We start from the raw sequence: 25035 nt of genomic DNA on the forward strand, positions 1-25035 counted from the left end.
CACATGGGACTGGAATGCAAAAGTAGGAACTCAAGATACCTGGAGTAACAGGCAAGTTTGGCCATAGGGTACAAAATGAAGCAGGGAAGAGGCCAATAGAGTTTTGCCAAAAGAACGCACTGGTCATGGCAAACACCCTCTACCACACAAGAAATGACTCTACACATGGACATTACCAGATGGTCAATACCGAAATCGATTGATTCTATTCTTTACAGCTGAAGATGGAGAAGCTCTATACAGTCAGCACAAACAAGACCAGGAGCAGACTATGGTTCAGTTCGTGGATGTCTTATTGCCAAATTCAGACTTAAATTGAAAAAAGTAGGGAAAACCACTGGATCATTCAGGTATTACCTAAATCAAATCCCTTACGATTATATAGTGGAAGTGAGAAACAGATTTCTGGGATTAGATATGATAGACTACCTGAAGAACTATGGATGGAGGTCCCTGACATTGTACAGGTGGCAGTGATCAAGACCATCCCCAGGAAAAAGAAATGCAAAAGGCAAAATGGTTGTCTGAGGAGTCCTTACAAACAGCTGAGAAAAGAAGAGAGGCTAAAGGCAAAGGAGAGAAAGAAAGATATACCCATCTGAAAGCAGAGTTCCAAAGAATAGCAAGGAGAGACAAGAAAGCCTTATTCAGTGATGAAGGCAAAGAAATAAAGAAAACAATAGAATGGGAAAGACAAGAGATCTCTTCAAGAAACTCAGAGAAACTAAGGGCACATTCCACGCAAAGATGGGCACAAGGAAGGACAGAAACAGTATGGACCTAAGAGAAGCAGAAGATATTAAGAACAGGTGGCAAGAATACACAGAAGAGCTGTACCAAAAAGATCTTCATATTCAGGTAACCACGATGGTGTGATCATTCACCTAGACCCAGACATCCTGGAATGCGAAGTCAAGTGGGCCTTAGGAAGCATCACTGTGAAAAAAGCTAATGGAGATGATGGAATTCCACTTGAGCGATTTCAAATCCGGAAAGATGATGCTGTGAAAGTGCTGCACTCAATATGCCAGAAAATTTGGAAAACTTAGTAGTGGCCACAGGATGAGAAAAGGTCAGTTTTCATTCCAGTCCCAAAGAAAGGCAATGCCAAAGAATGTTCAAATCACCGCACAATTGCACTCATCTCACATGCTAGCAAAGAAATGCTCGAAATTCTCCAAGCCAGGCTTCAGCAGCTCTCAACAGAACTCCAACAAGCCAGTTCGTCAGCTGAGAACTTCCAGCTTTTCAAGCGGGATTTAGAAAAGGCAGAGGAACCAGGGATCAAATTGCCAACCTCCGCTGAATCATCAAAAAAACTAAGAGAGTCCCAGGAAAACATCTATTTCTGCTTTATTGACTATGCCAAGGCCTTTGACTGTATGGATTGCAACAAACTGTGGAAAATTCTTCAAGAGATGGGAATACCAGGCCACCTGACCTGCCTCCTGAGAAATCTGTATGCAGATCAAGAAGCAACAGTTAGAAGCGGACATGGAGCAGAAGACTGGTTCAAAATTGGGAAAGGAGTATGTTAAGGATGTATATGGACACGCTGCTTATTTAACTTTTATGCAGAGTACATCATGTGAAATTCCCACCTGGATGAAGCACAAGCTGGAATCAAGATTGCTGGGAGAAATGTCAGTAACCTTAAATAGGCAGATGACACCACCCTTATGGCAGAAAGCGAAGAAGAGCTAAAGAGCCTCTAACAAAATGAAAGAGGAGAGTAAAAAAGCTGGCTTAAACTCAACATTCAGAAAACTAAGGTCATGGTATCTGGTCCCATCACTTTCATGGCAAACTGATGGGGAAACAATGGAGAGAGTGACAGGCTTTATCTTTTGGACTCCAAAATCACTGTGGGTGGTGACTGCTGCATTGAAATGAAAGACACTTGCTCCTTGGAAGACATGTTATTACAAACCTAGACAGCATATTAAAAAGCAGAGACATTACGTTGCCAACAAAGGTCCATCTAGTCAAAGCTATGGTTTTTCCAGTAGTCATGTATGGATCTGAGAGTTGGACTTTATTATAAAGAAGGCTGAGCGCCAAAGAATTGATGCTTTTGAACTGTGGTGTTAGAAAGGACTCTTGAGAGTTCCTTGGACTGCAAGGAGATCCAGGCAGCCCATCCTAAAGGATGGGTGTTCATTGGAAGGACTGACGCTAAAGGTGAAACTCCAATACTTTGGCCACCTGATGAGAAGAACTGACTCACTGGAAAACACCCTGAGGCTGGGAAAGATTAAGGGGAGGAGGAGGAGAAGGAGACTACAGCGGATGAGATGGTTGGATGGCATCACTGACTTGATGGACATGAGTTTGAGTAGGCTCCATAAGATGGTGATGGACAGGGAAGCCTGGCATGCTGAAGTCCATGGGGTTGCACAACGTCGGACATGACTGAGCAACTGAACTGAACCAAAAGCACTGATGTATCATACCACTAACAACTTACTTTAGCCAACTGTTATTTCCACTAAACACATTTGCAGACAATCATAAAATGTCTATCTACTCTATATATCAAGCTGTTTACGACTATAAAAAGGTTAACATAAAAAAAAAAAAAAAGGTTAACATATTCTTGCTTGAGACAGTTCTTATTTGGTATAGGCATTTGCTGTTGTTGCTTTTAGGCAGGGCAAACCTTTTTTCAAAGTGCTTTTAACTTACTAAATAAATGTCTTGACTAACAAGGAAGTATGCACACAACTTAGAAGATGGCACTCATCTTAAATATAAAAGATTTCCTCAGGTTATTTATCTTCACCTATTTCTGAGAAGAAAAATATTACAAAGCAGTGAAAATCATGTTTTACTTAAGGTGCTGTGAGCTAAAAATGCTACCTACCAAAGCAGTAAACAAAGGATGGTGCCATCATCAAGTCATCACATTACAGCTGCCTTGATGCTGAGCCCTGAGAGAACTTTGGATAAGGCAGGATTTAACCAGTCTACAGATGCTATTAACTAGTCAACTACTGTGGCCACTCCTCTCCCCAGAGGACACCCTGAAGGGACTAATGATGACAAGCACTGTAACTAGCCCCAGATAGTGGAAGGGCATATGAAAAGTGCATATGATTTCTATGAGCCCAGACTTCGCATCTTTCCAAACAGAAAAATACTGAATTCGTTGAGATTTTTGGATTTCTTTAACAGTAATCATTTTGGTCAAAAAACACATAAAAAGATGATCATCACTAATGAGTATTTAGCAGAAATGAAATCAAAACTACAGGGAGATATCACCTCACACCAGTCAGAGTGGCCATCATCAAAAGTTTACAAACAATAAATGATGGAGAGGATGTAGAGAAAAGGGAACCCTTCTACACTGTTGGGAATGTAAGATGGTGCAGCCATTATAAAAAACAGTATGGTGTTTCCCTAGAAAACCAGTTATCATATGATCCAGCAATACCAATCCTAGGCATATATATTGAAAAGACAAAAACTATAGGCCAAAAAGACACATGTATCCCAATGTTCAATGCAACACTATTTACAACAGCCAGGATGTGGAAGAACCCTAACTGTCCGCTGACAGATAAACAGATAAAGATGTGGTGTGTATATACATATATATGGAATGGAATATGATCCAGCCATAAAAAAGAATGAAATGCCATTTGTAGCAATAAGCATGGACCGACAGACCATTATACTGAACAAAATAAATCAGAAAGAGAAACTAATATCATACCATTAATCTTCTGATACTCTGAATACCTGGTCTTTGTTGTAAAAATTTCTATATAACCTGGCCCTACCTTATATATGTGGAACAATCCCTTAGAGTTATCTGAGGTGCTGTGTCCTAGGCCTAAGTCCTCAGTTTTGTCCACCAAATAAAATACAACTCTACACTTTCAGGTTGTACATTTTTTTCAGTCCCAGTCAGAACTTAACAGATTATCATTCCTGCACTTCAGGTAGATTTTTTACCAGCTGAGACACAAGTGAAGCCCAAGAAAACTGGAGTGGGTTTTATCCCTTATCCAGGGATAAGGGATCTATTATTACCATACAATGTCATGGACAATGTCAGATTTTCAAATATTTTCTAACTTAAGTAAAAAACTTTAAAAATCAAGAGCAAAAATGAGAAATGTTATTTTTACTTATAAAATAAAAAATATATTTTGTGTAAGGTCTGTTTATAATAGACAGCTCCGAAAATACTTGGAAAGCCCTGAGTGAAGTGTTTTTTTTCTTAAGTGCTCCCTTTGGTTCACTTAATGCTAACGAGAGGACTTATAAGGAAACCCTAGGAATTCTCAGGATGAGGTTGGGTAGGGAGGAGAAAGGATGCAGAATAAGCACTAAAATAAATTTCTGAAAAGTGAGATTTGATTATTTCAAGCCAATTCCTTAGGGACAGAAGTTCCTGAGCTTAGAAAACTTTCAGATATCATCTCTGTACCTCTTCATTTTCCTTTTCGTTTGCATCCTTTACAACATTCCTTATAATAAACTAATGTTTCCCTGAGCTTTGTGAGTCATTCTAAAAATTAATCAAACTCAAGAAGTGGGTTTGGGAAACTGTGTAATAGCTGGATCATCAAGAAGATACATGACAACCTATATAAAACTCACTTCTGAAGAGGGCAGTCTTGGAGGACTAAATCTTTTTCCTTGTGGGATCTATGCTATCTTTAAGTAAGTAGTGTCAAAATTTGAGTTAAAATTTATAGGACAATACTGAGAACGGGAAAATTATTTGATGGTGTTGGAAAACACTTCAGGGTAACTCTTTCATAAGGTTTCCCATCTGCATGTATAGATGAAAATATCAAACAGCATCTTTTTCTAATGTGATGAGGTTTAATCTTCACATTTCTATCTACTTTTTTTCTCAATGCTTGTTTTGTTTATGAACTTGCATGTGTGCAAGCTAGGTCACTTTAGTCTTGTCAGACACCTTGCAACTCTATGGACTATAGCCTGCCAAGCTCCTCTGTCCACAGGACTGTCCAGGCAGAAATACAGGAGTGGATAGCCATTTCCTTCTCCAGGGGATCAAAGTTTGATTACCTACCCAGGGATCAAACTTGCATCACTCTCTCACATCTAGGAGATGTGTATTGGCAAGCAGGTTGTTTACCACTAGCACCACCTGGGAAGCCCCTTCATGAGCTTAGAAGAAACTAAAATACAGTTCTAAGTATGTTGAGAAAATGTAAAAACAATTTCATTTTTCTATGTTGCAAATGAAGCAGAAATCGTAAAAACAAAAAAGATTACCTTTTGGATAATCTTCCAATAAGAGGTTGAAGTGACCTAACTGACAAAAGAATTCAGACTCCACTTTTCCTTCAGCTTTTAAGATTAGAGATTCGTAGCAGCAAACAGCCTAGAAAAAAATAATAATAATAAATAAGTATCAAGAAAAGAACAAAATCCTAATTGCATGCTTTCTGAGAGAATAGCTATATACTATGGGAGAGTACTCAAGAAATCAGTCAGTGTTATTTCCATGAAGACTCAGAATCCAAATTTTCCGGAAATCAGAAGAAAGTGGGACTTCCCTGATGGTCCCAGTGGTTAAAAATCCACCTGCCAATTCTCAGAGATAGGATTCAATCCCTAGTAGGGAAACTAAGATTCCACATGCTGTGAAGCAACTAATACCATGCCCTGCAACTACGGAGTCTGTGTGCCACAACTAGAAAAGCATGTGCTTCTTAACAGAAGCTCCTGCATGCCACAACTAAGACCCAGTGCAACCAAATAAACAAATCATAAATATTGTAGAAAAAGAAATTAGAAGAAATAGCTTTCTAATTACTTAGCAGAGCCATCACTTATGATTCAAGTTTTGTTTATGATTCAAAGCTTTCCCATATGATGAAAAAATGGAGAATAAGACCTATCAAATAAGATGATTTAGAAGTTCCTTTAATGACTGTTAGTTTCCAATCTAAATTATAACTTCAATCCTTGTTCACATAACTGAACTACACTCATATAAACACAAGGACAAAGAACTTTACTGAATTTCAGAAGCCATTAACCACATTTGAAATGTGGCAAGTCCAAATTGAGATGTGCTATAACTGTAAACTATAAAACAGATTACAAAGATTGCATACAACAGACTGATACATTTACTAACAATTTTATGTTGACCATTAAGTTAGATATATTATTCAATTTCATGTTCCTCTTTACTAGTTAATAGAGCTATCAAATTTAAAAATCATACGAGGAATTAAAATTCTGTGCTTTACCACATTTCTATTGGATAAAGCTGCTCAACAATAGTTACTAACTCAGCTATTTTTGCAAAGAAATGTTACATTTTAGAGCACCATACACAACTTACTTTAGTTTTTCAGGCAAATACATCATATATTTTCTTACTAATGCTGCTCACATATTTCAAACATACTAACTCAAATATTATCTCACCCCCTACCACAGATATCTCTCATGCTTTTATCAGAGAAAAAGATAACACTTAAAGAATCTCTTTAAAAAAAAAACAACTTTCAGAAGTCTGCAGATAGATGAAATTAAGATTTTATTAAAACATCAGAAAGAACAGTATTCTGGAGTATCTGCAGAAAGAACAATGTTCTGCAGAGTTTTCATGAATGGTGGGAAAATTTATTCATATATTAAGATACGGGGGATGGGGAGGGAGTTCCATAATGATCCAGAGGTTAGGTGTCCACACTTCCACTGCCATTATTCAGGGCCAATCCCTGGTTGGGAATTAAACAGCCTGACCTATGACTATCAAACACACAAAGCACATCTGCTTTAATCATTAACATAAAGAACATCAAGTTTAAAAACAGAAATAAATAGCTCCCTTCCTACAGTGTTCATGGTAACACTCTCAAGACAAGATTCCTTTACTATATTTTAATTTACATAAAGTTTAGGCCAAACCATGTATAAACCAGAATGACTACCCTCTATCTTCTTTTTTCCTTTTTCTTTTTGGCCACACCACTTGGTTTTCAGGACCTCAAATCACTAAAAACAATTAAAAATCTGAATTTTTTCTTAGGTCCCAGAAGTCACTATAAAGTGAAAATACAAAATTTCAAGCCTCTGTCAACTTAAAAAATTGTCAAAACCTAGAAGATGAGAGTTCCATTTTATTTTGTGGGACTTTTTAAGACTTCAAGCCCAGAGACAAAATCTCAAGAAACCCTGAGAAAACTATTCTGAGGAGGCAGGCAGAGGAGTCAGGTTAAACAGAAGTTTGCAACAAGGGGCAGGGAGTTTGAACATCAAAAGATTATTCTTAACTAAGGAAAACCAGCTGTCTCAAGTTAAGGAATTTAGCCCTTTTCTATGTATGGGAAAACGCAAGAGTCTGGGCTTACTGAAATCAATCACTGACTAGCATCCTTCACTTGATTATTTATAATAATCAAATCATTTGATTATATAATCATTGATTATTAATCATTTGATTATCCACATCCTTAGTTCCTTTTTCATGTAGGAAGTCATGGCAGCCCATGGCTGGCTGCTGATGAGCACACATTGTTCTTCCTGTGCTTAGAAATTAACATTTAGAGGATGGAATCCCTAATGGTTGTGATATCCATGTGTATTGATTTGGAAGGAAATACTCCTTACCATAGTCCCTCCCTGTGATCAAAAATTGAGCCAATTTGGGAGACATTTCATGACCACTTTTTGTTCCATGGCGTTGGGAGGTTCTTCCCAGATCAGACAAATAAGAAGTTCTATTTCTATGTCACTCCAGGTGTTAACTTCTGGATTAGACCCATTGGTAAGTAATAAAAGATTCTCTGGATCCTGCATCTTCTAACCAATTAAGATCCAGGAGATTTTTTTTTTGTTTTGCTTCTTCCCTTACATGGAATCAACTATATAGTTATTAATTGTATGCACAACCATATCTCTGATAAGTAACTTTAAGTCACCTGGTCACCAACACATTTGTTGGAGGCAGGGTTACACCTCCAACAATCTTAAGAGACAAGGGACAACAGTCTTATAAGATGAAGTAGCTCATTAACACCAACAAAGTTATAAAGCAGCAGAGAGAAAAAGATGAAAAAAAAATTGAAAAAGAGAACAAACTAAAACTAGTATACAAATAAAATAAAGTAGTATACAAAGAAAACTAGTAAAACAAATTAAAATTAGTATAACTAGTAGGAATCCAAGTCTAGTAAACCATCAAGTCCAAAGGAAATTTAGCTGGATAAGTCAGATTTTGGCAGGATCAGGCAGAAAAATAGGGAAATGTTTCATCTTCGTTTACAAAGGCATACTCTATCAGCTTATTGTAGGTCACAGCATAACAGAAAAAACCTAACAAAAATAGCTTTAACTGTCGGTTTTCAGAAGCCAAAGTTACGTCATTTATCGGTTCATCCAGTCCCATGTAACAGATTCCTATTGACCCACATGAAGTAATCAGGATTTTTCATTAACAGATCGTCACTGTTACCACATTCAGTAGCATTACCTAAAGGCTATCGGAAACACACATTTAAAATTCTTTTTATAGTCTTTTTGAAAATTATTTTCTAAAGGCAGTGTAAAATTATGATAATCTATAAAGGACAAAATTTAAATTATGGGCTGAAGATTTCAGGACAATGCAATTAGGAAACTGATTATTTCTATAACATAATATTTCAACATTATAACTTGAATTATGATAACTATAACATTATGACTGATGTGACTGATAAAGTTTGATTATTATGATTGATAATTTTATAACATTATTTCATGATATATCACGTATTATGGATTTCATGTAAAATTCTGTGGTATCTATTAATATACTAATGATACTTATCCATACATTACAATCTAAAGTTTACCTCTCTAATCCTGACAATGTTTCCAAATTTAAAATACCAAAAACGTAGCTTAATATATCTAAGATGTCTCACAGATGTTTCTTTGAAGCATCCATACCAGATTTCATTTCACTTTCTCAGTTGTGTAAGACTCTTTGTGACCACATGGAATGCAGCACACCAGGCTTCCCTGTCCACCACCAAACCCCACAGTTTGCTCAAACTCGTGTCTATCCAATCAATGATGCCATCCAACCATCTCATTCTCTGCTGTGTCCTTTACTGCCCTTCAATCTTTCCCAGCATCAGGATCTTTTCCAAGAAGTCAGGTCTTTGCAACCGGTGGCCAAAGTATCGAGGTTTCAGGTTCAGCATTCAGTTCAGTTCAGTTCAGTTCAGTCGCTCAATCGTGTCCAACTCTTTGCGACCCCATGAACCACAGCATGCCAGGCCTCCCTGTCCATCATCAACCCCCGGAGTTTACTCAAACTCATGCCCATCGAGTCGGTAATTCCATCCAGCCATCTCATCCTCTGTCGTCCACTTCTCCTCCTGCCCCCAATCCTTCCAAGCATCAGGGTCTTTTCCAATGAATCACCTCTTCACATGAGGTGGCCAGTTTCAGCTTCAGCATCAGTCCTTCCAATGAACACCCAGAACTGATCTCCTTTAGGATGGACTGGTTGGATCTCCCTGCAGTCCAAGGGACTCTCAAGAGCCTCTCCGACACCACAGTGCAAAAGTATCAATGTTTCGGTGCTCAGCTTTCCTCACAGTCCAACTCTCACATCCATACACGACCACTGGAAAAACCATAGCCTTGACCAGACGGACCTTTGTTGGCAAAGTAATGTCTCTGCTTTTCAATATGCTGTCTAAGTTGGTCATAACTTTCCTTCCAGGAGTAAGCATCTTTTAATTTCATGGCTGCAATCACCATCTGCAGTGATGGTGGAGGTTCAGTATTAGTGCTTCAAATAAATATTCAGGACTGACCTCCTTTAGGATGGACTGGTTGGATCTCCTTGCAGTCAACAGTCTTCTCCAACACCACAGTTCAAAAGCATCAATTCTTTGGCGCTCAGCCTTCTTTATAATAAAGTCCAACTCTCAGATCCATACATGACTACTGGAAAAACCATAGCTTTGACTAGATGGACCTTTGTTGGCAACGTAATGTCTCTGCTTTTTAATATGCTGTCTAGGTTTGTAATAACATGTCTTCCAAGGAGCAAGTGTCTTTCATTTCAATGCAGCAGTCACCACCCACAGTGATTTTGGAGTCCAAAAGATAAAGCCTGTCACTCTCTCCATTGTTTCCCCATCAGTTTGCCATGAAAGTGATGGGACCAGATACCATGACCTTAGTTTTCTGAATGTTGAGTTTAAGCCAGCTTTTTTACTCTCCTCTTTCATTTTGTTAGAGGCTCTTTAGCTCTTCTTCGCTTTCTGCCATAAGGGTGGTGTCATCTGCCTATTTAAGGTTACTGACATTTCTCCCAGCAATCTTGATTCCAGCTTGTGCTTCATCCAGGTGGGAATTTCACATGATGTACTCTGCATAAAAGTTAAATAAGCAGCGTGTCCATATACATCCTTAACATACTCCTTTCCCAATTTTGAACCAGTCTTCTGCTCCATGTCCGCTTCTAACTGTTGCTTCTTGATCTGCATACAGATTTCTCAGGAGGCAGGTCAGGTGGCCTGGTATTCCCATCTCTTGAAGAATTTTCCACAGTTTGTTGCAATCCATACAGTCAAAGGCCTTGGCATAGTCAATAAAGCAGAAATAGATGTTTTCCTGGGACTCTCTTAGTTTTTTTGATGATTCAGCGGAGGTTGGCAATTTGATCCCTGGTTCCTCTGCCTTTTCTAAATCCCGCTTGAAAAGCTGGAAGTTCTCAGCTGACGAACTGGCTTGTTGGAGTTCTGTTGAGAGCTGCTGAAGCCTGGCTTGGAGAATTTCGAGCATTTCTTTGCTAGCATGTGAGATGAGTGCAATTGTGCGGTGATTTGAACATTCTTTGGCATTGCCTTTCTTTGGGACTGGAATGAAAACTGACCTTTTCTCATCCTGTGGCCACTACTAAGTTTTCCAAATTTTCTGGCATATTGAGTGCAGCACTTTCACAGCATCATCTTTCCGGATTTGAAATCGCTCAAGTGGAATTCCATCATCTCCATTAGCTTTTTTCACAGTGATGCTTCCTAAGGCCCACTTGACTTCGCATTCCAGGATGTCTGGGTCTAGGTGAATGATCACACCATCGTGGTTACCTGAATATGAAGATCTTTTTGGTACAGCTCTTCTGTGTATTCTTGCCACCTGTTCTTAATATCTTCTGCTTCTCTTAGGTCCATACTGTTTCTGTCCTTCCTTGTGCCCATCTTTGCATGGAATGTGCCCTTAGTTTCTCTGAGTTTCTTGAAGAGATCTCTTGTCTTTCCCATTCTATTGTTTTCTTTATTTCTTTGCCTTCATCACTGAATAAGGCTTTCTTGTCTCTCCTTGCTATTCTTTGGAACTCTGCTTTCAGATGGGTATATCTTTCTTTCTCTCCTTTGCCTTTAGCCTCTCTTCTTTTCTCAGCTGTTTGTAAGGACTCCTCAGACAACCATTTTGCCTTTTGCATTTCTTTTTCCTGGGGATGGTCTTGATCACTGCCACCTGTACAATGTCAGGGACCTCCATCCATAGTTCTTCAGGTAGTCTATCATATCTAATCCCAGAAATCTGTTTCTCACTTCCACTATATAATCGTAAGGGATTTGATTTAGGTAATACCTGAATGATCCAGTGGTTTTCCCTACTTTTTTCAATTTAAGTCTGAATTTGGCAATAAGACATCCACGAACTGAACCATAGTCTGCTCCTGGTCTTGTTTGTGCTGACTGTATAGAGCTTCTCCATCTTCAGCTGTAAAGAATAGAATCAATCGATTTCGGTATTGACCATCTGGTAATGTCCATGTGTAGAGTCATTTCTTGTGTGGTAGAGGGTGTTTGCCATGACCAGTGCGTTCTTTTGGCAAAACTCTATTGGCCTCTTCCCTGCTTCATTTTGTACCCTATGGCCAAACTTGCCTGTTACTCCAGGTATCTTGAGTTCCTACTTTTGCATTCCAGTCCCTTATGATGAAAAGGACATTCGTTTTGGTATTAGTCCCAGAAGGTCTTACAGGTCTTTATAGAACTTTTCAGGTCTTTATGGAACTTTCAACTCCATTTCTTCAGCATCAGTGGTTAGGGCACAGACATGGATTACTGTGATACTGAATGATTTGCCTTGGAAATGAACAGAGATCATTCTGCTGTTTTTGAGACTGCACACAAGAATTTCATTTTGGATTCTTTTGTTGACTATGAGGGCTACTCCATTTCTTCTAAGGGGTTCTTGCCCACAGTAGTAGATACAGGCAGTCGTCAGAATTAAATTTGCCCATTCCAGTCCATTTTAGTTTACTGATAACTAAAATGTCGATGTTCACTTTTGCCATCTCCTGTTTGACCATTTCCAATTTACCTTGAATCATGAACCTAACATTCCAGGTTCCTATTCAGTATTGTTCTTAGCTTTGGTTACATTCTGGTATTGGAGAAGTCTGTTAGAAATAGCAAAAGACTTTAAAACATAATAGGATCATAGGCAACTGAAACAATTATTTAACCAAAGTCATAAAAAAAGGAAAACAAATATACATCAAATAACGGTCCAGAAACACAAGTTTGTTATCAAAAAGGATCACTTCTAACAGAGCGAAATTGAATTCCAGTCCTGCAGTAGCTCACATTACAAAATCCATTTAATTAACTTGAATCTAAATTTAGTTAATCCTGACTATGCAAAAAACCTTTTCCTCAGGGTTTCTTTTCACAATTTCTTATCACTTTCTGTATCCAGCCTGCTTTTCATTTTCCTTCCAAAGAAAATCAACCAGCTCATTTTTTTCTTTCTTCCCCAATAAAATGTAATTCCATTTCTCATAACTTCTTTACTGAAAACACATTGTATCTTTTGCTGTGTACTGCAACATTACTGTATTATTCCCCATAGCTTTAATAAAATGTTTCAATTAGAGTCCTCAACTCTTAAAACCTTAATATTTAGCAAAGCTAAGAAGTAAGCAATTATGAACTATCTTTACATTGGCATTCTATAGACTGGTGAAAATAAACACCAGTGATAATCTCTAAAATCATGTGACTTCTTATAGAGAACATCTCAGGATAACATCAAACATTTTCATTAATAGTCAGAAATACTTCTAGATTTTTGGATTAATAACTGATATCTCAGTCTCTTTCATCTATTTAATCAACTTTCCATCACTTAAAATAACACAGCTCTAGAACTTTAAGTTACCAAATATCTAGAAATATTTTAAGTAGACATTTCTAAAATATAACTACTTTAAAGATTTTATCTCAAAGTTCTTATTTCATTTGCATCTAAAGTTTCATCATGTTGAGTTACCTTTCTCGCAAAATAGTTAGAAGGTCTTATTAATTAAACATAGGTACATTAAACTTAAAATGTTATATTAATTAGATCAACAAACTTAAAAAATATTAAACAAAATTAATTCCTGATTAACATGAGGAATCAATTTAATATTGACTATTTCCCAGTTCATGTGAGCCTGAAAGTCATCTTGAAAGGTCAATTTTAAATGTTAAGCACTTTTTACTAACATTAAATAGAACTCTTTATAAATTTAGACAGAACTGTTTAGAAGCAGAAAGTAAAACTGAAAGTCACTCAGTCATGTCCAACTCTGAATTCTCCAGGCCAGAATACTGAAGTGGGAAGCCTTTCCCTTCTCCAGGCAATCTTCCCAACCCAGGGATCAAACCCAGGTCTCTTGCATTGCAGGCAGATTCTTTACCATCTGAGCTACCAGGGAAGCCCAAGAACACTAGAGTATGTAGCTAACCCCTTCTTTTAGAGTTACCTCAGATTTATAAAGTGCACGTAGACATACCCAGGCAAACTAGAGATTCCATGACTTTACTAAAAAATCAGATATGAACCAGGTATTGCAAAATAAACTTAGTTTACAAAACAGTTGGAATACATTAAAGTTGCTTGCTCAAATAACTAAGGTTTACTATCTGATGATGAAGATGGAGGACTGATGCTGAAGCTGAAACTCCAATCCTTTGGCCATCTGACGCGAAGAATGACTCTTCTGAAAGGACCCTGATGCTGGGAAAGATTGAAGGCGAGAAGAGAAGGGGACAACAGAGGATGAGATAGTTGGATGGCTTCACCAACTCAATGGACATGAGTTTGAATTAACTCTGGGAGTTGGTGATGGACAGGGAGGCCTGGCGTGTGCGTGGTCCACAGGGTTGCAAAGAGTCGGACACAACTGAGCAACTGAACTGAACTGAACTGGACAGGGTAAGGTAGACAATTCAAGGGAAAACAACAGGCTAGGCTTCCCCTTAACAACTCAGTACCATTTTACTGAGTGTTTTAGTAAGCAAAGTCTTCCCAGTCTCTATATGAGGCTAACCACCTAGTATCCAAACTCAGTTTTCCCAGTGCCTTTACACTGAGGGGACACTGCTCAAGCAGCACACTGCCAATCCTTCAACAGAGATTAATACACAGAGTATTAAAAGTGAGCCACCTAGATACATCTTCTTGAAACAAGTTTCAAGATAACATTTTCCCTGCACCAAATAAAACTTAGGATTATCTACAATACAGGAGATCTGAGAACCAGGAAAGACTCACTCACATCTATCCAGACTCCCTGAGGAGGTGGATGGGCACATGGGGGATATACTGGTACCAAGGCTCTGGTTTCTCATAGAGTTCAGGCAGAAGAGAGAAACCTGCTCTGGGTCCCTTCATGATGGCTGCCAAAACTGTCAACCTAAAGAAAATAGTCACAACCTAAAAGTTGAGTTATATTTGGTAGGAATTTTTAAAAAGCATCTCAAGTAACCCTGAGGGAACTGTTTCCAAGAAGCAGTTTATATAGAAATCTGTAGCAAGATGAAGGTAGTCTGAACATCAAAAGCTTATTGTTGAAGGGCATAGCCCAGATGGCAGCAAAGGAAGACACAGAGTCCACATCTCCCCATGCCTAGGATGCCTTCCAGTCACTGGTCAGGGACCTCCTGAGGACAGGATGATGGGAGGAGCCCCAGAGAAAACCAGGTACCAGACAGAGGGGTGTGGAGAAAGCTCAAGGCCTGGGACCATCAACCGAGGGTCTACTGGAGGAGGAGAGCTATTTGGAAGCCATTGTGCTAGGAACAGCAGTACTTGCTCCATCAGGAAGGGAAGGGATCTCCGAGGAGACAGAAAGAACCCTGGGGTTCTGCCTTCACTTGATCCTGGGGAGCCTTCTGGGCCCCAAGGGCCTGGACCTCTGGCCTCTGAGGCCTCTCCTCCCTCTGATGGAGGCTTCTTCCCTCTGGGGCACCCTACACTCTTCAGGGATCCCACCATCTGAGTAGAGCCTGTGAATGAGAGAGAGAAGGAAAGAAAAAGGATGGCTGGGCTTTGGGAGGCACCTGAAGGCTTCATGGAATAAAGCACTGTCTACTGTCCCCTTCCTTTCCCCCCTCGGCTCTGAGGAACCTCCTAAGGTGCTCAGGCCAAGCCCTTTGCCCTTCACCTTCAGGACCACTTCCACCTTTGGGGCCCCCTCCACCCTCCAAGGCCCCCCTCCAGGACCCTCTCCAGGGGGACCTTCTCTCCAGGGGTCACCCTCCACTCCTCCCTCCAGGTTGAGGCCTCTGCCACCCTGGAGCCCCCTTCTACCTTCCAGGGTCCCCCTCCACCATTTCTTTTCCTCTTCCCTCCAAAGACCCTGTCCTACATGTGCCCCCTTCCATGGGCTCTGTCTGATCTCTGGACTTGGCTCTCTGCCATTCAGGAGCCCCCTCTACCTTTCAGTTCTCTCCTCCTTCCAGGGGCCCCCTCCACCCTTCAGTACCCTCCCCACCCTACTCTGGCCCCAGAGTCACTTCCGAGGGCACCTTCAGCCCACAGAGGTCCTGCAGGTACAGAAGGGAGTGGAGACAGAGCAAGGCTGCCCAGGGAGGGGTTCCTCCAGATGTGAAGGAGAGAAGAATCCTACTGGTGTTCCCCCATCCAGGACCTAGGGAGCCTCCTGGGGGCCTGGCCTTATTCTCATACCCCAAAGCCAGAGGCACTGCAGAGGCCCTCTTGGTGGGTGGGGCCTGGACCCCTAACCCACACCAGGATCCTCTCTGAAGGACTGGGTACTGAGTCAGACCCCACTCGCAACTAAACACCTGCACCATCTAAGCCATCTTCATTCAAGCCTCTCTTCACAGCCTAAGTTTTATCTGCCTTTTGGTGTTTTGGGTTTTTTTTCAGTGTTTTTACTATTTACTAGTGGAGTTCAACTTTACGTTCCAGTGTTGTTTCATGCATATTCTTATTTTTTTCTACTATTTGTTAGTTTTCTAGAATTATTCTATTATTTTTTACTCATTATGATTCTGCTCCCTCATTTATATATATATATATACATTTTTTTTTTTTTTTTCCTTCTCTCTCGCTATTGAGTCTGGCTTTACCCTTCAGGAATTATTATCTTTCATTCTTTGTAAGTTATTCCACTTTTTCTTTTTCCTATCTGTTTGTCTCTTTTTTGTTTTTTTTTTTTGGGGGGGGGGGGTCTGTACCCTACAGCTTGCAGAATCCAGCTTCAAAGGTCAGAGACCAGATCTGAACCCCTGAGTCATGAGCGCTGAGTCTGAAATTCTGGAATAACAGAACCTCAGGCCCCAAGGATATTAATCAGAGTGACATCTCCCATAGGTACACATTTCAACACCAAGACCCGACTCTAACCAGTGGTCCACAAACTCCACTGCTGGAAACCTCAGGCCAAACAACTAGTGAGACAGGAACATAGTACCACCCATCCAAAAAATAAAGTTACAGATGAAAGAACAAGACAAAAAACTACAAGATCAAATAAATGAAGAGGAAATAGGCAATGTATTTGAAAAAGAATTTAGAATAATGGTAATAAAGAAGTTTCAACAGATCAAAAATAGAATGGAAAAAAAAATAAGAAACATCTAATATATTTAACAAAGTTAAATTAAAAAATAACAAATAAACACAGTCACTAAAATTAAAAACACTCTAGAAAAAAATCAGTAACAGAAAAACTGAGGCAGAAGAATGGATAAGTGAGCTGGAAGACAGAATGACCGAAATAACTGCCAAGGAGCAGAATAAAGAAAAAAGAATGATAAGAATCGAGAACAGTCTCAGAGACCTCTGGAACAACATTAAATGGGCTAACATTCAAATTACAGGAGTCCATGTAAACAAAAGCCTACAATGCCTTTTCAAAATCCAGATGCCTATCAGAATTATTTTAGAATATTTCAAAAATACAAATGTCCAGGCATTGCTTTTTTCCCCCCAAAGCTCCAGATATGTTTCTGATGAGCAATCATGTTTAAAAACAGGACTATATGATGATCCTTCACTTTATCTAGTTATCTCACTTTTTTTCCAATACAAAACATTCACTTCAGTTTAGATATTTTCTTACTGTGCCTGACTTATAAACTGCTGACATCACTACTTTGTGGCCATGATAGTATAACAAGGGTAACTGGAACAAAATTACTAGGATAGTCAATCTGCTGAGAACATCACTAAGGACTAAGGGACAGGTAGAAATATACAGCATGGACATGCTGGACAAGGATGTTCACATTCTGGGCAGGCAGTAGAAGAAGGGTGAGAGATTTCATCATGCTACTCAAAACAGCACATGACTTTAACTGTTTATTTCTATGTATTTCCCAGTTAATACTGCTGGATCACATGATAGGGAGAGGTGGTGAACTGGGACCAGAGAAGCAAAACCAGGGATAAGGGAGACCTACTATTCGTAACAGGCAAAAACCTGGAAATAACTGAATATCCATCAAAGAATGAATGAATAACCAAACCACATTTGGCTTTTCACAGGAGGTAGAATAATGACTCAGCCACAGACAGGAGTAAAATACTGACAGATGATACAACATGAATAAACTTTGAAAACCTTATAATGACTGAAAGATATCAGAAACAAAAGACCACATGTTGTATGTTTTTTAAGCGATAGGCAGAGAATGGTCCCAGGTAGTAATTCCTGGGGTTTTTTGGTTAGAGATGATGACAATACCCAAAATCAGGTAATAGTATAATCATGCATCTTGAATGTACAAATAACACTGCACCATACAGTTTTAAACTATTACAGGAGCAAATTATATAGTATGTGACTTTTACCTCAATAATTTTTAAAACATACAGCTAAGAAAGAAAAAAAAAATAAACAGGAATTAAACAGCGTACAATAAGTAATAGGAACTTTATACAAAAAGAGAGTCAAAGAAGAAATATTAAAAATGAAACACTGACAGCAAATAAAGGAGTAGGCATTCTTAAGTTGGAAGTAAATGTGAACGGCACATATATTCCAAATAAATGTCACAGATGCTAGGCTGGATTTGCTAAAGAGCAAACTACAGCCTGTCTTTTAAAAGACACACACTGAATCCAAGCAAATGGCTGGGAAAGGCAAAGCTATGCAAACAGAAACTATGTAAGAGTCGAGTGACTATATTAATGCCAAGCAAAATAAATAAATATAAAGACAAAGAGGTAGCTTTCATGATAAAATGATCAATACTCACAAAAATCTAACTGTTCTGAATGTATATGCAAGTCCTAAAATATGTGATGCCAAAGCGACCAATGCTGACTTTTTAAAAATAGTCTTAAAAGGGGGTAAGGATGGGAAGGAGATGGGAAATAATTCCTTAAGATGTAAACTCAGAAGAGCCATTTCTAGGTATGAAATCTGTACTCCTGTGCAACCACTAACACAGTATTTAAGGTGCATTTTTAAAGTTAAATGCCCTTGTTAAGAATAAAATGGGGGGGGGGGGGGGGGCAGATGTAGGATCATAAAACAGCCCTAAGTTTTTAATATAAATCCAAGATGACCATTAAATATTCCTGAGTATCTTTTCCAAAACTCTTGTCAGAGAATTTTTTAAACTGACCAATGAGTACTCATTTAAAAAGTGCAAGGTAAGAAACTATGGTAAGTATTACTACAAAATAAGACCAAAGAGGAACAGAGTCTAGAATAAACTATCTTTTATGTTTTTAAGAGCTAAAATCTTAAATTTAAATCATGCTTTTTAAATTAGCATTAAAAAGTGCATCACGATGATCTAAACCAAGAAAACAATCCCCACGAAACACTATCTTACTAAGAAAAAACTACCCAAACTTTTAACTTGTTAAGCTGATCTTTACTATAAACTTTAAAAGCACTTTAGCTTCCCTCTTCACTGACATTCTGGGGACAAGCTCAAAATAATGAAAGGAAGAAGAATGTGTGTGCTCAGTCACTCAGTCACACAAGACTCTTTGAGAACCCCACGGACTGCAACCTGCCAGGCTCCTCCATCCACAGGATTGCCGTGGCAAGAACACTGAAGAGGGTTGCCATTACCTTCTCCAAGGTAGCAGAAAATGGCACTTTAGCATAGACAGGATTATTTTGAAATGAAACTACAGAGAAGCCATAGACAAGGGTACTTCTGAAAATGGGATATAAGATCTTCCTTTTGATAGCAGGAAAAATGGAGGACTCTCAATCACAAGAAGGTATCACAGAAGGAAAGAAACCCAAAATTAAATGTGCATTAACAACCTTAACTTCGGTCCCCTTTAACTGTTAACCTGCCTCCCACCCCCAACATCTCACATGCCTTAAGTGGTAAATGGTATTTATACTTGGCCCATTTTGAAGAGCTATTCAACTTTCCAAGCTATGTCTCATGGCTATGAGGCAGAAGATAGAGAGACTCCAGATTGGACATTTATAATCAGCCAGCCCTCTCTTTGCATTTCCTGAGATAAGAGACAGGTGGGTTGCAACTGAGGAATTTATAATCAGACCCATACTTGCTCTTGGAAATAGCAATAACAAAACAAACAAGGTAGATAGCAAGTTTTTCTCTCTTTTTAACACTTTAAGAGAATAAGTATAGCAAGGCCAAAGAGAAGCAAAGGCCTTTCAAAGTACAAGATAAGGGAGACAGTACACATGTGCAGGAAGGGTTCTTGGTGTTAAAAGTCAAGGGATAACTCCAGGCCATTAAGGGTCTTGCTCTTCCCATCTTGGGAGATCATATCTTGGGAAGTCCATCTTGGCTCAGAGGTGCATGCACACCCCAGAGGAAGGTCCCACAGTAAGTCAGGTATGGAAAAAGAAACAAGGTAACTGGCCTGAAGGAAGACAAAGACCCAGCAGATCTGCACTATATAAATGACTTAATGTCCCTTCAGTGTGCACCTCCTCACTAAGGGGAATACCCACACCCTTTCCCTTAGTTTGTGCATCTCAACCTTGATCTCAACTAAACAATTTCTCTACGTGATCTCCCACTTGTTGTTGTGCCATGTCTCTAATAATAAACTTTGTACCTACATTTACAGTTTCTGCCTCCATGATAAATGCACTTTTCACTGGGGACAAAGAACAGGGAAAATTAGCTTCTAGCCTCTAGCCCTTTGGTGAGTTGGAGTCCTAGATTTTATCCAAGCTACCCAGGATCAATTCTGGGCCGGGGATTAAGATCTCACCACCGCTCACTGTTGCCTCTCTGATATCAGAGACAACAGGCATACATGGTATTAAATTCTATTTCTCTCCTGCAAATTCATTTTATCACAGAGGGGTTTCAGCCAAGAAACTAGAAGGGGTGACCAAAAATTATTTTTTCCTCCTGTACTGCAGGCAGAAATATCTGTGCTATTTCTACGCATTAAAAAAATCTTGCACTTATCACAGTCAAGTTTTTATCACTCTGATTTATTATCTCAATTTATAAGCCAATCATTTGAAAATTCAGTGCATGTTCAAATAAAGCTATCATTAGCCTAACTTAACAACAATCTACAGGGAATTTCCTGGTGGTCCAATGGTTAGAACTACCTTGGTCTGAGTTCAATCTCTGTTTGGGGAAACTGAGATCCTGAAAGCCCAGAGGATTGTCAAAAAAAAAAAAAAAAAAAAACACCACCATCTAAAAACATGGGCAGATAGGTGTTAATTTCAACTCAATGTTAATGGTTTTCTTAATATAAATTAGCTCTCTGGATATCTGATTTCAAAAATATTAGGATCATTTTAGCATGAGTTCAAACAGCTCAAAGCATCATGAGCTGCAATTCAAAAAAATAAAAAATCATCTAACAGGGACTTCCCTGGTGGTACTGTGGAGAGGAATCCACCCTGCCAGTACAGGGAACATGGGTCTGCTTGCTGGTCCATTAGATTTCACATGCTGCCGAGCAACTAAACTCCTGTACCACAACTACAGACCCCGTATGCTGCAACTTCTAAAACCCATAAGCCTAGACTGTGGGCTTCGTAACAAGAAGCCACTGCAAAAGAAGCCTGAGCACCACAACTAGAGAGTAGTCTCTGCTTTCTGCAACTAGAGAAAGCTCTTAAGCAGCCACAAAGACCCAGTGCAGCCAAAAATAAATTTAAAAAAATAAAATCATGTAGCCGATATAAAAAAAGTCTACATTGATTCCATTATTCAGTTCAGTTCAGTCGCTCAGTCATGTCCTACTCTCTGCAACCCCATGAACCACAGCACGCCAGTCCTCCCTGTCCAACACCAACTCCCAGAGTCCACCCAAACCCGTGTCCAATGATTCGGTGATGCCATCCAACCATCTCGTCCTCTGTCATCCCCTTCTCCTCCTGTCCTCAATATTTCCCAGCATTAGGGTCTTTTCAAATGAGTCAGCTCTTCACATCAGGTGGCCAAAGTACTGGAGTATCAGTTTCAACATCAGTCCTACCAATGAACACTCATGTCTGATCTCCTTTAGGATGGACTAGTTGGATCTCCTTGCAGTTCAAGGGTTTCTCAAGAGTGTTCTCCAACACCATGGTTCAAAAGCATCAATTTATCAGTGCTCAGCTTTCTTTATTGTCCAACTCTCACATCCATACATGATTACTGGGAAAACCATAGCTTTAACGAGATGGACCTTTGTTGGCAAAGTAGTGTCTGCTTTTTAATATGCTGTCTAGGTTGGTCATAACTTTCCTTCCAAGGAGTGTTTTTTAATTTCATGACTGCAGTCACAATCTGCAGTGATTCTGGAGCAAAAAAAAGAAAAAACTCAGCAGTGGCCACTGGACTGGAAAAGGTCAGTTTTTATTCCAATCCCTAAGAAAGATAATGCCCAAGAATGCTCAAACTACCACACAATTGCACTCATCTCACATACTAGTAGTGATGCTCAAAATTCTCCAAGCCAGGCTTCGGCAATATGTGAACCATGAAATTTCAGATGTTCAAGTTGGTTTTAGAAAAGGCAGAGGAACTAGAGATCAAACTGCCAACATCCACTGGACCATCAAAAAAGCAAGACAGTTTCAGAGAAACATCTATTTCTGCTTTATTGACTATGCCAAGGCCTTTGACTATGTGGATCACAATAAACTGTGGAAAATTCTTAAAGAGATGGGAATACCAGACCACCTGACCTGCCTCTTGAGAAACCTGTACACAGGTCAGGAAGCAATAGTTAGAACTGGACATGGAACAACAGACTGGTTCCAAATATGAAAAAGACTCCATAATCGGCCAAGTGCTAAAACTTCATTTTGATTTACTGACTGATGCCTCCTAAGTTTTATCACCCAAGTCACGATTCCTATCAAACAGAAGTTTTATTCATACCTTAATAATGACTACCAAATATTACCCACTTAGTTAGACTTTTAAAAGAGTTATTTTACTTTTTAAAAAGGAAGTCTTTCAAATCTAAGAAAGTTTCCATTTGTAAGCTGGCAATTCTGAATTGTGCACCAATATTAAAATACTTTCTGTAAAAAAAAAAAAAAAATACTTTCTCTTCTGGACTTTATATATGGTGTTATACCAAAATTTTATATTAACATTCTTACATAAGGCCTACCCAAGACTTTGTTCACTAACAGGTAAAAACTCAAACCATAATTGTTTAAAAGGCAACTTTCAAAAAAAAAAAAGGCAACTTTCCTAACAAGAAAACAGTTTCTAGTGCCTCAAATTAAATACAATTTCTAAGTAACACAAAATTACATTATTTCTACTGTTACTTTTTTAACTCAAACAACTACCTTTCTAAACTGGGAAATGAATACATTGACTCTGGCAGTCCAGTGGTTAGCTGAGTGCTAACTGGATTCAGTCCCTATGGGAAGCTAAGGTTCCTCAAGTCATGAGGTTCAGCCCAAAAAAAAAAAAAAAAGAAAGAAAAGGAAAGGAAAATATGCTTAAATGTCAGCAAATATAAAATATATATAAGGAAACTTTAAATATCACCACTGAAAGATTACAGTACAAAAACACCATTTCTGAAACCATATTAATACATTTTTCTCCATATCAGTTCAGTTCAGTTCAGTTCAATCATTTAGTCGTGTCCTGACTCTTTGTGACCCCATGGATTGCAACATGCCAGGCGTCCCTGTCCATCACCAACTACACATAAGCAGATCAAATCTAGAAAAATGGATGTTTTAATCAATTTTAAATTATTTCCAGTTCTCAAAAACATTTAAATAACAACTATTCTAAAAATATCCCTCAAGGTAAAAAGGTACACATCATTGAACAGCAGACAAACGACAACTTCCCTAACCTCTTTAATGATTAATGTTATTGTTTAGTTGCTAAGTTATGTCCAGCTCTTTGTGACCCTATGGACTATAGCCTACCAGGCTGCTCTCTCTATGGGATTTCTCAGCAAGAATACTGGAGTGGGTTGCCATTTCCTTCTCCAGGGGATCTTCTTGACCCAGGTAACTACCCAAAAAAACACCCCAAACCCAAAGTTTTGATAATATTTTGTAGATAAGACTAAATATTTACAAAGAAACCTCTAAATAAACAGTAGCAATACAATCCCAGACCTCCAGCATTATTTTAAAGGAGTACCATATTAGTAACAGTCTATAAACCAAAAATATCACTTGCCATCTGGTTCTACAAAGATTGAGTCACTAGCCATAGCAGCTACCGACCTCAACACATCCTGAAAGAAGCTCAGGGTGGAGAAAAAGAAAGAGGTACTCTGCTCAGGAATAACTGACTGATCATGTTTTCAGACAGTTAACATACCTTTGGGAAAAAAATTTTATATTCTGCATGTTCCCATACTTTAAAAAGCACTAAAATCATTAAGATAACCATTCCCTGGAAAAGGGAATGGCAACCCACTCCAGTACTCCTGTCTGGAGAATCCCATGGACAGAGGAGACTAGTGGGCTACAGTCCATGGGGTGGCAAGAAGTCAGACAGGACTGAAGCAATCCAGAATGCGTGCATGCTGGTGAATAGCAGTAAATCTTCTACCAAGTTTATATTCTGACTTACCTCTTACCTAGGCAGAGGAGTTCTCAGAACAATCTGAGAGGCTGTCTCCCAGGCTGCCGTCCTCAGTAAGGCTCTAAACAAACCTGAAACTCACAGATCTCATATTCGGCTTTTTTTATTTCAGCAAACAATTCTATTTCAATTATATTCTTACCTAACAAAAAAATCAATCCAAAACATTTTCTAAACTACAAGGAAACTCACCGCTGATAATTTCTGTTAAAAGGCCTCTCTAATCAGTTAAAATACACTCTAATTTTAAAAAGTTGAGGGACTTCCCTGGTGGTTCAGTGGTTAAGACTCGGAACTCAACAAGGCACTGGGCCAGGGTTCCCTCCCTTGTCCGGGAACTAGATCCCACATGCTGCAACTAAGACCCAGAGCAGCCTAATGAATTAATTATTTTTTAAAAACCTGTAACCTACTTAAGGTCATGTGACAGTTCAAAAACTTTGATTAGGTAACAACTAGCTGTTTACAGCTTATTTTAATCTAACTCCGATGGTACAGAGTCTGACTTCAATGCTATAGACCCAGGTTTGATCCCTGAGCCAGAAAGATCTTCTGGAGAAGGAAATGGCATCCCACTCCAAGTTTTCTTGCCTGGAGAATTCCACGGGCAGAGGAGCCTGGTGGTTTACAGTCCATGGGGTCGCAAATAGTCAGACACGACTGAGCAACTTCACTTCACTTTAAATCTAAAATTTCCAACACTGTGTATATATGGCAATCCTTCAAAATCTTTTAT

At 39.0% G+C, this 25035-nt stretch overlaps 1 protein-coding gene and 1 long non-coding RNA gene across 10 annotated transcripts in view; both read right to left on the reverse strand.

Moving 5' to 3' along the window:
• Window positions 1-25035, reverse strand: part of LOC133052239 (lysine-specific demethylase 6A-like) — a 169166-nt gene that overhangs the window by 141092 nt on the left and 3039 nt on the right. For 7 of the 9 annotated variants that reach the window (XM_061137019.1, XM_061137018.1, XM_061137028.1 and 4 more), the window contains one exon: window positions 5260-5368. The exons of 1 other annotated variant lie outside the window; for it this stretch is intronic. In XM_061137019.1, coding sequence (XP_060993002.1) covers window positions 5260-5368 — 109 coding nt within the window. Of the gene's footprint in view, window positions 1-5259; window positions 5369-25035 lie in introns of those variants that run through there. One more of the 9 variants, XM_061137025.1, reaches the window with a different exon arrangement.
• On the reverse strand, window positions 20914-24818 carry LOC133052242 (uncharacterized). Its single transcript, XR_009692009.1, has 3 exons — window positions 24288-24818; window positions 23285-23414; window positions 20914-22021 (listed from the first exon to the last, which is right to left on the reverse strand). It is a non-coding gene; the product is annotated as an uncharacterized LOC133052242 (long non-coding RNA).

The sequence above is a fragment of the Dama dama genome, chromosome X (assembly GCF_033118175.1).
Source record: "Dama dama isolate Ldn47 chromosome X, ASM3311817v1, whole genome shotgun sequence".
NCBI classification, from domain to species: domain Eukaryota; kingdom Metazoa; phylum Chordata; class Mammalia; order Artiodactyla; family Cervidae; genus Dama; species Dama dama.